This window comes from Falco punctatus, assembly GCF_963210335.1.
Source record: "Falco punctatus genome assembly, chromosome: 2".
Lineage (NCBI taxonomy): Eukaryota > Metazoa > Chordata > Aves > Falconiformes > Falconidae > Falco > Falco punctatus.
Window position 1 is genome coordinate 95,404,265 of NC_137581.1, and position 13,675 is coordinate 95,417,939.

General features: G+C 45.3%; 2 protein-coding genes across 3 annotated transcripts in view; one reads left to right on the forward strand and one right to left on the reverse strand.

Moving 5' to 3' along the window:
• Positions 1-2: 2 nt before the first annotated feature.
• LOC308059478 (uncharacterized protein) lies at positions 3-13,062 on the reverse strand. Of its 2 annotated transcripts, none has more exons than XM_080376900.1 (3): positions 11,559-13,062; positions 8,949-8,996; positions 3-3,658 (listed from the first exon to the last, which is right to left on the reverse strand). In XM_080376900.1, the coding sequence occupies exons 1-2, from the start codon at positions 12,927-12,929 to the stop codon at positions 8,988-8,990; spliced, it is 1,380 nt and encodes a 459-aa protein (XP_080233026.1). In that variant the 5' UTR covers positions 12,930-13,062; the 3' UTR covers positions 3-3,658; positions 8,949-8,987. The 2 variants fall into 2 exon arrangements, with proteins under 2 accessions (XP_080233026.1, XP_080233025.1); XM_080376899.1 differs by lacking the exon at positions 3-3,658 and adding an exon at positions 7,803-8,862 and having other exon boundaries at positions 11,559-12,899.
• A 226-nt stretch (positions 13,063-13,288) lies between these two features.
• Positions 13,289-13,675, forward strand: part of ARHGAP6 (Rho GTPase activating protein 6) — a 344,557-nt gene continuing 344,170 nt past the window's right edge. The window contains exon 1 of the mRNA XM_080376884.1: positions 13,289-13,375. The gene's annotated coding sequence lies outside the window, so the exon portion shown is untranslated. The remainder of the gene's footprint in view (positions 13,376-13,675) is intronic.

Consider the following 13,675-nt stretch of genomic DNA (forward strand, 5'->3'; position numbering starts at 1 on the left):
TGACAAGATGATTAGAATGTACTTCCAAGGCTTTGCTGTAAAGCAAGAGAAATTTCTGTGCAAATCCTAGATTGATCCATTTTCCTTTCACGGAGTCAACCCCCCCCCTCCCCCCCCAAAATCATAACATGATTGAGATGGGTTTTCAGTACCTTTTCTGTGTTACAGAAATTGCCATTTCTTGGAAAAAAACCAAGCAAACAACTTTTCTGATGCTGCAACTTGTTAAAATAACATCTTCAACAATGCAAACACTCGATTGGAACTACCTTTATATATAAATGTAATAAATGTACACAGGTGTGATGCTGAACATAAGGGGCCCATCTGTTGAGAAAAAATGGGAGTCATTTTTGCACAGTTGCAGTAGGAGCAGCTTCACTTAAAACAGGTTGAGAGATACTTCTCTGGCATAATGCTGAATCTGTCAGGTGGCTAAGTTTTGGTTTAGAAACATGAGAAGTAGAAGCCTGTACTGGAAAGAACAGCACAGTGTCTCAGAGAACAAGAAACCTGAGAGGAACAAAATAAACTCAAGGACACAGAAGTTGAGCTTTTTTTACCCACTACCCAGAAGAGGTATTTAGAGATGCCGAAAGCACCTTCATCCAGAAGCTAGAAGGAATACTGGTATATTTGAAAATTATGCAGTATGAATAGTCCATGTTTACAGGAAATATTAAGAAATTGCACAAAGCCCTGGGAAACCATCAGACTACACAGAATCGAGAGTAGATAAAGTCCAGCATACATAAAAGTAAAGTAGCACACATGGAAGATAAACCATGAGTATATCTTGGAGGGCTCTAAATAGTTTCTATTCAGGGCGTCACCGTGGACTGCCCCTGGGAACAACTAAAATCCTGCTTCTTCCATCAGCTCCCGGAGCAAGATGAGGTCAGGCAATTGTGGTGCAGCCCTGGCACAACACCACTTCATTTTATGTATCCCTCCCACGAGCCCTCAGCCGCAGTTCACCCCATCTCCCTCCCAGCAGCACTAGCAACCGTGTAAGTACTAGTGTGTGGTGTGGGTGCGTTTCCTACTTCGCCCAAATCCTTAAAATGGACCTCTTAGGTGAAGGTCATTAACTAATACCAAGTAAACCCTCCCATCCTTTGCTATCTCAAAGGGCTCACACCTCTTCACCGGCCCACCAGGGTACTGCTGGCTCATTGACTCCGGTCCTGCCTGTTCTCAAAGGGTGCAGCAACAAACAGGGAACAGCAGAAGATCGGGTAAACTGCCCTCTCTACAGTTTCCTAAACATTTCTAACCTTCACCATGATGTCTGAAATTGCTCTCCTTTTCACAATGGCATTTCTCCCACAGAAGGAGCTAGGGGGGCATACAACAACAAATCAGAAGAATAGGTCCTTTGCTTGTTGTTCATCGAGTAATTAATCAATAAGGCCACCAGAAACCTGTGGTGGAACTTCACAGGCATTAAAACACCAATACAGAAGTTAATTTAATTACCACTAGTACTGAGCAAAGTGAACTAAAGCTATCTAGAGCTCACATTTCAAAGCTTTCAGGTTCTTGCTTGACCAGGCCCAGCATTTGCAACATTACAACATTGTTTTTAAAACACTGTATCAAAGAGGCACACATGCTCAAGGCAACATCCCCATCTCAAGAAAGTCACTCCAGCATTTTGAAAGAGAAGTAAAATATGTTTTGCTTTCTTGTGGCTTGTCAGGTTAAGCCGCAGAGCCAGCCATTTTACCAGGACATGTTTTGTCAAATAATTTTCTCCTCCTGCCAGAACCAAATCATCCTGTGCCCATGCCAGTCAATACACAGGGCATACGGTGACACACTGCTAGGTGACGCAAGCTATAGCAATAAGCAGATTTACCTTTTCTGGTCCTCCACCACCGTGAGACACAAACCCAGCTATAACCAACATGTTGTGGACTCCAGAAACCTTAGCAGCATTCATTGCATTTTTCCAAGACTCATGAGGAAACATGTCCACCAGCCCTCCTCACCTGTTCCTTGGTTCCAGTGATTCCCTCTCACAGCAGCTTCACAGAAAAAGGTGTCAAGACTGAGCTGCAGGAACACCAGAAAAACATAAAAAAAGAAGAGTTTCTTCATTTCCACGCTCTGCAGAAAGTGCAGGCTGGAGAGATCAAGAGAAGCAAAGTAGTATTGTGTATCTCAGAGCCTAGCAGTTCAGTTGTTGTGAACCAGTGGGGAACCACGTGGCCCAAGACCTCGTTCTTAGCTTTTATCCACTTTAGGAAGCACTCCACAGCTTCCTCATACAAGAGGCAGATAAAGGATATGCTTAAACATTCCTCTCCCTTCTCGTGGGGAACAGCTGAGATTACTTACACTTCTATGCAGTACGGGGCCACAAGCAACTTGTGCTGCTCTCAACAGTGTTCTAACATGCTTGAAGTTTGTTTTCAGTGTTTTGAGAACCAACAACAACAAAAGTACCACCATGTTTTTAAATGCATGCTAAAAAAACCACAAAACATTTCAAGCAATCTTAACACATAGGCAAATTGTATTGTTCTCCACCTTATTTATACTGAAAGATTCTATTTTATCCTTTTTCATTGGCAAACAATCAAAATGTTTAAAATAGAAGATGCATGTTTTAGGAAATGATGCATACCAGATACCACCCACTGTCCTCTGAGAGAGCTTTGCAACTGTATCTTATGTGTTATTATTTGTTGCACATTCCAGTTACACAATGAAAGTACTTTTTGTGTCTTTTTTTTTTTTTTTTTAAAGCATGCTAAGGCACAAGAAGAAAGATCCTTTCAGCTCCCTCCTTGAGCTACACGGTTCTGTAACCAGCTCCGTGAAGCGCCCTCATGCTTGGTGGGTCAGCATCACCAGCAGCCTGGCCAGAGCTCCTTTTTTCTGTTCATATTTTGGCCTACAAAGCATGTACAGCAGTAACGATGTGCACGTTTTGGTTTCTGGTACCAAATCTCATTGAGATACTCGCTTTTCCACTGGCCAATACCACATTAAGCCAGGCAGCTGAATCTTCTTTTCATAAATGGGAAAACAAAGGGCAGCTTGGGTCCCCTAAAGTCATTTTTTTTTTTTTTTTTTTTTTTTTTTGCCCCTCAATGCCACCAAAATTCTTGTGCTGCTTCTGGAAATCCTCCGTGATCTTGCAGGTGTAAACTCACTCATTTCTCTCCACAATCCGATGTAATGCTGTGGAATTTCCCGTTATCCACCAGTACTTGATAACAGTCACATATCTGGCTTGGGAGACTGCTGGTGAAGGAGAAAGGACAAGGAAAATGACATGGAAAGAAGGAAAATTAAATGCTTCTCCTCCCAACACACAGCACTTTGAGAAGCCTATTGCCTCAAGTCCCTCGTTAGCTGCAGTCACACCCAGCCCAGGAAGATACACACGGGCATGCCCTGAACAAAGACACCCTTGGAGATTTCACCATCTCAGACCGATCTTTATTTATTCGCAAGAATCTGGAGTTACTAACATTTGTAATCCCTCTCTTAAGTTCTTGTATACACTTCATTCCCCAACTTTAAGGGAGAAAAAAGCCTTTTCACTTAGCACTGCATGGATCGTCCATGGGATACATGTATACGGTAGGGAACCATCTGCATACACTGGTGGTATTCCTTCTGAGGATGTGTGTACGTCATTTGGCTGTTGTGGAAGGAAGAAAACCAACAGAGGAGATAAGGTAAGTATGGTGGAAGATAAATGCCAGAACGATCAAGCAGAAGGTGGAAAGTTCAGGCAGAGGAGGTATGAACTCTTGGCCCACGTTACACTTTTCAAGGAGCTGTCTCGTCTGTGTTTACGCCAGACGTCTATAGGGGAACATACAGTCCAGGTCCTCTGCCACCATGCTGTCTTGCAGCTTCTCAACTAAGCAGCCCCACCAACTAGCACCAGCTCATCCAGCCTTTAACTGCCTGCGACTGCCTCTGCTGAACAAGCCACACACAGTCACGGGCTGAGACTTCATATAGCCTCATAATTCTTATTTTGGGATGATACAGGACATTTATGGACACTTTGAACATCAGCTATGCAGATGGTGCTTATGATCTCTGAAGCCAGTTTAAGCCATACCTGACTTTAGATTGTCAGAACTGCCATTTTAAGTGGCATTTTCTATATCTGCTGATGCAGGTGCAGATACCATGCTCGTATTACAAGGTTCAGAAAACAAAAAATCCTGACAACTGAACATGATCTGAGTTTTAGGCTTTGCACAGAATGAAAAAAAAAAAAGAATAAGCTGAACAGTGACTGAGTTTTGTGGAAAGGATTTTAGGGACACAAATGTTTGCAATAAAAAATTCAAAGAAAACAGATTTTGTTTGGATGTAAACATTCCCCTGCTGCCCTGGAAATACTAACAGAGCAACATTGTACTGAGACATGGGGAAGAAGCAAGTGTTCTTTAAAGTAAAGAGAGAGCAACAACCACCAAAAAAAAAAAAAGCTAAAAGCACTTATTGAAATATTTCACGTTTACAAATATATAAGGTATTGTAAACATGTTCCTGCTCTTTAAATCTTGGCTGCTGGCTAGCCCATAGCCCAGTAAACTGCCAAACTGCAAAAATGCCAACTGGTTTTGATGAGAATTCCCAGAGAAAAAAAGCAAGAAAACCCCAAACAAATAAAATATATTAAAAAAAAAGGGCTGGACCCCGATTACATGGATACAAACTTTATGTGCTTTATGCATACTAAATTCCATGAAAGGGTAAAAGTCAAACCTGAGTGCCAAAACAATAGGGGAAAAGTAACATCTAGCTTTATAATTTTTCCAGCTGAGTTTTCAGGGACATAATCATTGTAGAAAGAACTGCCAAAAGCACTCCCATAGACATTATCAATTGTTGCAGTCCCTGTTAAGCATATGACCTAAAAAACAGTTTGACAACTTCACTAGGCAACATTTCCACAAACATCTAGGCTGTTAGCACTGACTCACATCCCTGCCCTCAATGCTTACAACAGTCTCCAGGCTTTTAGTTTTGATTTTACCACAGGAGCGGACAGAAAGACCTGCTGCCAGCACCACCAGCTTCTCAAAAACACAGGAGCATAGGCAGCCAGGGAGCTTCCCATGTGCACTCCATGCAGCCACACTTAAGAGACATACTGAATTTCTTCATGCTAGACCATAGCAACTTGGCAGAACTACCTACACCGGGGTGAAAGGCTCCGTACATGCAGACACTCCAGTCAGACACTGCCTGTACCCATGGCTGGCCCTCAGGACATGCCTGCCGTGTTCATCAGATTTTTATAAAGAAAGCAAGTTGGTGAGACTATGGGAGAGAGAGGGAGATGAGAAAGCAATGGTTTAAGCCTAACTTGAAAGTCACACAGAATAACTAACAGGATTTCATCACAGCCCAGAAGTAATAATTTTGCTAAACTGCAGATGCGACAGGCTACCCGACATACAAAATGATCTCCTATCATCTTACCTTTAAAGACACATCATCACTAATAAGGCCAAACTACTAACATCACCTCGTTTTTTCAGATGCTCCAGATTATCTCAGACCTAATTGCTGCACACAGGTAGAAGTTAGAAATCCCTTTTATCTGACTCTACCTTTGCTAAAGCTCAACTCTAAACTCCCCAGCCATGTCAGCTTGCTCAGACTTAAGTATTTTAATCTCATGCCTAAATTGCAATACCTTTTGGGCTGTCGAGAGTCACACTGCACTGGTTTTAATTTGTTCTTTGTAATAACAATACCTATCAATCCAGCACACAAAAAAACACATCCGTGGAAAAAAAAATAATCCCATCTTGCTAGAAATCCCTAAAAACAGACTTAGCCAAAATTACTCCCTCAAAGTATGTGCTGCTTAATTCTAGTCAACTGTTAGAAAACTGTTTTCCGTAAGACGCTGGTCCTCCTGAACAAATCAATTCCCACACATTTTACAAGTATTCCCAATTGGAAATTCCATCAGTCTTGGTGAAAAGCTTTGCTGCAACTTTGTACAAAGACACACATGATTTTTTGAGAGAAGTGTAAGAAATTGCAGCAACACTGAAAAGATGATATTCCCCCATTGTAAGTAATAGGACTTACAGAAATAGTATTTAAAAAAATTTCCTGTGTATCATTGATTTATGCTGCAGATCACAGTTACTACAAGAGTAACAAAATCATGGCTCATTTCAACGTTAAGTTTCTCACTGACACTTTATCTTCACACATCACTCAGTTAAAGGGTTGCTGACAACATCTGCTTTCAGACAGCAGGCATCTTCAGCATCTCCCTGTTGCCTGCCATACCATTTAAGTGATGGCAATTTTAGCTTATGATCATCAAAAATAATCTAACCATGAATCAGAGACGAACAGAAGATATGCAATTCTGTACCACCCTTTCAACACAGCCAGCACATTGACTCAGCAAGGACAAGACATCGGAAGCTGTAAAGGTAAGATTCACCCAGTGCCAATCTGCAAAAACATGCAGTAACAAACTGTTAAAATTTGAAGAAACCCATTGAAGTCCGACATTTTTAACAAGAAACTTAATGGACAAGGAAATTTCACACAGAAGCTTACAGCACAGCAACAAGGAGGAAAGCACATATGCAACAATAAACCCCAAAGCAAGGATTCACAAGTACCACAATGAAATTATTGTGTGGCTCAAAGACTGCGATGAAGGCCAAGCTTACGAAGGAGAAAAGAAAAGGGGGGGGGGGGGGGGGAGCCTCAAAACCACTGCTGCTAATAATTTGAAAGGCAAGTTTCTTTACGAAAGCAGGCAGCCATTTTGAAGCAGCCACTGACACTGGAGAGCAAGGCAAAGCCCTGGCAATTGTCTACAGCAGACACAGAAGACAGGGTGGTCCAACCCAGCACTAACCAGGAAACTAGAAGGTGACAGAGTGCCAGGAAGGGCACCAGACTGTATGAAGGCTGAAGAGAGTAACAAACCCAATAAATTCTTGGCAGAAGGACTCATCAAAGAACATTAGGAAGTGTTTCAGACTCCAGCTGGGTATGCTGCTCCCAAATGGCAAGAAAAACAAAACTGTTGCTGCTTTGCTGCTCTGAGTCATTAGGTTAAGACCCACAGTTGCGCAACTCATCAGTAGGACTGAGGAGACCAACATCAATCTGTTCATCCTTCTTCACTCCACATTCCCGCTTCCCATGCCTCTCCCCAGATTCTGCCACTATTACAGCAATTCCTCAAGAGGAGACGCCTGCAGTGGTTCAGGTGTACCAACAATGATGAAGAAATGCAGCAGGGACCAGCAAGTAACAGAGTTCCGATTTCTTAAAAAGAAAGCAGGACAAGGGAAAAATAGCACAAGTGATCTGACCATTGAGCTTAAGCCTCTTCTCAAAAATTAAAGGTACTTTTACAACTTATAATTCAATCTGTAAAAGTGCTCTATATTCTACCGTATTGAATGCAGATGTCTCAGCATTCACTGGATCAGAGTCCCAGTTTTGAGGCCACTAAAATACTGGTATTTCAGTATAGCAGCTATTTCATTTTCACAGATCAAGGCCTGATACCTATTGTCATCTCAACAACTGGCAAAGATGAATAAGCCATGACAACTACAGTTACAATATTATCAAGACTTCATGTAAAATATTGAAAACAAATTTCAAAGGCTGATTTTTTTTCTGTCAATACTTAAGATTTGGTTGTGCTTTGATAACTGAAACCCAGAAATTTTTTAAAACATCTGGTGATGGAAAAAATGATTACAAAAGGGTAAGTAGCAATATAAGAACAAGGGAGGAACAAAAAGGCTAAGATTAAGAAAGCATTTATGTATAAAAATTTATTTAGATGGAATCACAAACAGTTTAGTATCCATTTACAAACACTTCATATTATGCATATTATTGAAACTATCAAGAAAGGTAAAGGAGAGCAGATAATGGCAACTTTTTCCTGAAACAACTAAAGGCATACCCTTACCATCATGCGCGTTACTGGATCATAGTATTACCTTGATCATACTCCCTAATATGCAAGGGAAAAGGAAAAAAAGAACAAAATACTGAGATGCAGAATGATTAAATCGTGAACCAGTGAATATGATTTTCATGAACACCAGACTACAAAGGTCTAGTCTGATGCTCAGGACCTCAAGTACTCTATGAGGATAAAAACAGAATAATAATTTAGGTCAAATATGATCAAGAATTTTGTAATGTGTAATTGGGCTATAACTGATTTCTGGCAACGACAGCAATGGTTAATGCATTTTTCAGAGAAGAATGGAGAGGCGATACTGAGCCTCACAGAGTAATTCTGTTGACAACCTGAGTTATTATACCACGTGTATGATACTGCTTCAAGTCAAATACACATTTGTGTTGCAGATATTCTCAATGAAATTGTAAAAGTAAACAGCTGTAACAAGACAAGTTATGATTTATTTTTTTAAAAAACAAATATAGTACATAGGTTATTGAAGTGTCCGGTTGTGAACTGCAAAGATCCAGGATTGCACACAAGTTTGCCCAAATGAGAAGGGTTAATCTGCACATTAAATTGGCTTATACTTTCAAAGTAGTATTTTAGGGCAGGGTTCTCCTCCGGGAGGACTGCTCCTGACCTCATTCAACCAATGTTCAATTTATTCACCTTCCTGAATCTTTGCCCTCTTTGGATAGTCTGTGACAAGTGCTGCGCTGCAGGAATTCCTGTTTTCCAGCAAACTGGCTTGCTCTGCAGGTTTGTAGTCCATTGTTACAATTGCTGATTGGGTAAAATGAATTTCCTACGTCTTCTCTAGCACAGCTTGCAACGCAACAGAAGCAGAGGTAAAAGAATGCACTAGAATACCAGAGCTCCACTTAAACACCAACGGAGTCAGGCTGTTGGCACCAATGAGAAATTCTGTATTTAACAAATCTGCAAATATTTAAGATCCAAAGTTAGTCAGTTTTATAAATAAACTCACCCACTTAGTCTGACTGCCATCCCAACTGGCCTTCTGTTTTCATGGAGTCTGGAAAAAGAAAAAAAAAAAAAAAAAAAAAAGAGAGAATGGTCTGAAGTCATACATACAGACATAGATTTGCAGGCATGAACCTCAGCTATCCTACGTACGTGCCAATTATCACACTCAAACTAAAACTAGGGTTTCTCACTTTGTTCCTTCTGTGTAAAACAGTTACAGCTCTTCACCAGTGCCTTAGAAAAGACAGCTAGCTTCAAGCTGTCTTCCTTTACTTTGTTTTTATTGGTTAACCTTCTGTGCAACTGCAGAACCAGAGATACAGGCACTATTATCAAGCTGCAATTTAAGAAGCCTTCAACTGAAAGCGGAAATGAAATCCAGTCAGGCTGCCTAATGCTATCCCTTGAAATTATGAAAACAAAATCAGTTCAAACAATGTGAAAGAAAAGGTCTCTGTAAAACACCTCCTCCTCCTCCTGACAGCATGAATGTGGAATTAGGTTCTGGCCAAAGCTGTGAACCCATGAAAGGCTATTCTCTTCCATTTTAATTCTCTGATTCTTTTGCCCAAACATGAAGGCACATCTTACTTCTCTGAAGTAGTTTTATACAACATAATTAGAGCTTGCAAGGAGCTGGGGAGGGGCAGGGGAAACCCAGAGGTCGCCTCTAAGAGATCACCATTTCCTTGCTGCTGCCTTGCCAATGGTAAAGTCCTGATTTATCCTAGGCCTCATCTACATTTAACAGCTGCTCAAACCATCATTTCAGTTAAGGACATTTTTCTCTTTTAAGCACTTACAAAAGACTATGTGCTACCAATTAAAAACTGCTCTAATAATAGAAAGGCGGTTGAACCCACAATGAACAACTGCACAACTTTTGCTTTCCATTGTGCTGCTAAAGTGCTACTGTTTTTACAGACATTAAACTTTTAGTATTTTTAAAGTTACTCAGTTAAAATAAAACATGTCTCATTTTTCTTTACACAGTTTTGGAGGTGGGAGGAGGGAATCAATTCCACTGCTAAAAATCAACGGTGACATTTCCACAAAACCAAAGGGGATCGAGAGCTCTGGTGTACCTCAGCAGACAACAGTGCAAAGCTCTGCACTGACAGACTGGCTGCGTGTGGAAGAAGTTACAAGTCTGGTTAACATGACAAACTGAAGATGCAGTCTTGAATGAGATGAAAACTATAAGCCATTGCCCATCTGGTGCTCACATAAGATCACAAAACAGTAACTGAGTAACTGAGCTGTTCCTGAGAATGGAGAAATCTAAACAGAGATATCAGAAAACATTGCATAAAACTAGAGCATCAACCACAGAGGGCACCAAGGCCACACGGCCTGCACTGGGACCTATTTATCTATATTACTGTGTGGTGTCTGCTCCCATTGTTGCAGGTTGGCCCAGTGAAGTCATTCTTGATAGGTACCAAAGCTGGGACTTGGTGTGACACACTAAACACTTCCAGATGCCCTGAAAAAGGGTCCTCCCTTTCCAGATCAGGCTAACAGAGTCTAACAATTTAGCCACTCCTCCGCACCGGCAATCTCTGGGAAACACTGAATCTGATGAGCTAGCAAAACCCCTTCAGAAACACAAAGGTTCTTCCTACAGTTCTAAAAAAGTTGTTTAGAAATAAATATAGCCAATATAACAGAATCTCCTTATCACCACCCAGCTGGCATGAAACTCAGCGTTCAACATTTCCTGTGCTGCAGACTTCACAGACTACAGCTACTGGTATGAGAAGCAGCACAACCCCCAAAATCTGCAGGCAGCCCTTTGTCCCCACGGAGCTCGCTGTCACAGCCCAGGCAGTGGAAAGGGCAGATCTTCCCATGTATGTCAGGGGTTACACCAATTCAGAGACACTCGATGCCTATGCTGAAAGCAAAACCTTAACGTACACAAAATCCTACTTCCTTTAATCACAGACACCATCTTTTCCCACAGAACAGGCCAGACCTTGTGGATTAAGTCCACTAGTGGGTCCCAAACCAGGTTACAACTCCAAATCACAGTGAATTTGCAAGCTGTGGCCATTCATACTGAAGTTTATTCACATCAGTTCTCCTGGCCTCCACACAGCCTGCAACTACCACATGCTCCCATAGCAACAGAAGAGTCTGTACTCTTTGTCTTACATACGGACAACTGTATTGCTGAGAAAGTTCATTTTTTAAAGACAACTGGGGAGGGGGGGAGGGGAAGGAAAGAAAACCAAAACACTTTTCTTCTACCATCTTCAGGAAAATGTCATTATATACCAAGGGAGGGAATTAGCGGGGGTTCCTAACTTCCGGTGGCCAGAGCAACAAACGCTGCTAACAATTACTTGCTAGGAACTAGGAACGTGCTTTTTTCTCCAGCAATGCCCACGTCTCCCACGGAGGCCAGCCGGACACCCGTGCGGCCCCATGACCCACCAGCTGATGCTGCAGCCCTAGGGCTAGCACGAGCGACAGGTCAGCGCTGCGACACGGGAGCTGCCAGCCAACTCAAGGGCACCCCGGCTGCCCCCTTCTCCTCTTCCCCTCCGAGGGGGCCCCGTGCCCAGCCAGGGGAGCGGGGAAACACGCGGCCGCCGGCCCGTCACACCTGGGTTTTCTCCTCCTGCTTGGGGCTCTGGGAGGGCGGCGGCGGCGGTGGGGCCGGCGAGGCCTGCGTCTCGCCCTCAGCACGCGGCTGCCTGCTGACGAGCGACTTGAGGGGCGCCATCCACTTCATCCAGAGATCGAGGTCGACGTCCCCCCAGGGCAGGTTGGGATCCTTGGCCGCCCGCCGCCGAAAGTCCTCGTCATAGTTCATCCACGAGGTGCCCCCGTAGGTGGCATGCAGCTTGCGGATGGTGTCCAGGTACTTGAACATGGCTCCGCAGCGCGCCGGGTGCTTCTCGCACAGCACGCTGGCGTACACCAGGAAGGCCGAGACCCACTGGTCCAGCGTGTCCCCCGGGCGCGGGCCGTGCTCGGGGGCCAGCTCTGTGTGAAGCAAGGAAAACAGGTCAATGAACTCCCCCCGCCAGATCCGCTCCTTCGTGGCCTTGGCCAGCTGGTAGCCCAGCGGCCGCCGCAGCCCCACGTAGGGGGTGGCCGCCGCCTCCGCCGCCTCGCCCTGCCCCGCCGCCGCGGCCGCCGGGCCCCCGGCCGCGCCGCTCGCCGCCGCCGCCGCCGCCGCCGCCGCCTCGGCGCAGGGGCTGGCCGCCGCCGCCGCCGCCCCCAGCGCGGCCTGCCGCTCCAGCCAGCGCGGGTTCACGTAGACGGTCCGCAGCCGCGGCGCGGCCCCCGCCGCCGCCCGCGCCGAGCCCTCGGCGCCGGGCTGGAGGCGCAGCACGGCCAGGGCGGCCGGCGCGCCGGCGGGCAGGTCGCTGCCCTCCCGCCGCGGGGCCGGCTGGGCCGCCGCCGGCACCTGGAGCAGCGAGGGCGCCGCCCAGGGCGGGGAGCCGCCCCTAGGCCCGGCCGCCGCCGCCAGCGCCTCTAGGCCCGGGAGGCCGAGCCGCGAGCCGGGCGCCACCGCGCCGAGCACCCATCGGGTCTCGGCGATCCCGGCGCGCTCCCGGGGGCTCCGCGACCTCCCCTCCTCCCGGCGCCCGGCGAGCGCCGTCCCCAACGTCAGGGGGGCCGCGATTCCGGCCCGGCGCCGACGGCGGCTCCGCCGCCTCCCACGTGGCATCGGCGCGGCGGCTCCGGACAGAGCGCGCAGCGCGGGGCGGGGCCTACGGCCCGGTGGGCGGGGCCCGGTGGGCGGCGCGGGGCTGCCGCAGCGGCACCGGCACGGGCAGCGGCACCGGGTGGCACGGGTCGGGCCGGGACCCCGCGGCTCTGCCCAAGCGGGCGCGGCCCCGGTGGGCGCGAGGGTTAAGCGGCGTCCGGGATGTCGCATGGGGCTGTGCTGTTCGGCACTCCGGTGCCGGCCTTGGGGCATATAACGTATACGCACACAGTCTCTCTCTCCCCCTCTCAAATACATATATATGACTATATAGTGTATATATACACACTATGCATACACACGATATATATCTAACCCCATATATATAGTTAGATATACACTCTATATACAGCGTGTATATATATACATGCTATATATTGTCATATATGTATGTATACACACCCCCAAAACTGGGTGCCGGCTCCTTGCGTGGACTTCAGTTACACCCCCACCCCCGCAGCTGCTTCCACAGATGCTTCCGCAGGGCTTTCTCCTCGAGGAGCAGCTCTGAACACCGTGCTGAAATGCCTACAGATGGATCGCTGCCGCTGTAATGCAGACAAAAGTTCTGAAAAAAACATAACAGCTCTTCTGCCTCCACAGAAAAACTGGAAGAGCTGAATTTTAGTTTTCAGTCTTTTTCTCCAAAAAATCAAATCCCAGGAATTACAAAGTTAGGAGTTCTTCTGCAAGTAAACACTAAGGTAAGAGAGTGGCTTTGCTTTTTTTTATGCTTAATAAATTCTAAGGAAATAATAAGAGTAGCAATGTGCTTCTGTTTTCAAATTCACCCTTATTTTCAGAGATTTGTTCAGAAGTCCAAGCAAAACAACTTGCTTAATTCTTCAGATGAATACACTCATATTTTGATAAACAAATTTTTTTTAAAAGGCTACCAAAACAGGTACAACTATGACGATCTTTTAAATATTTAGATTTAAAATTCTGTCCAGTATCTCCTTCCAGTTACAGATTGATGGGGCATTAATAACACCTGAGATGGT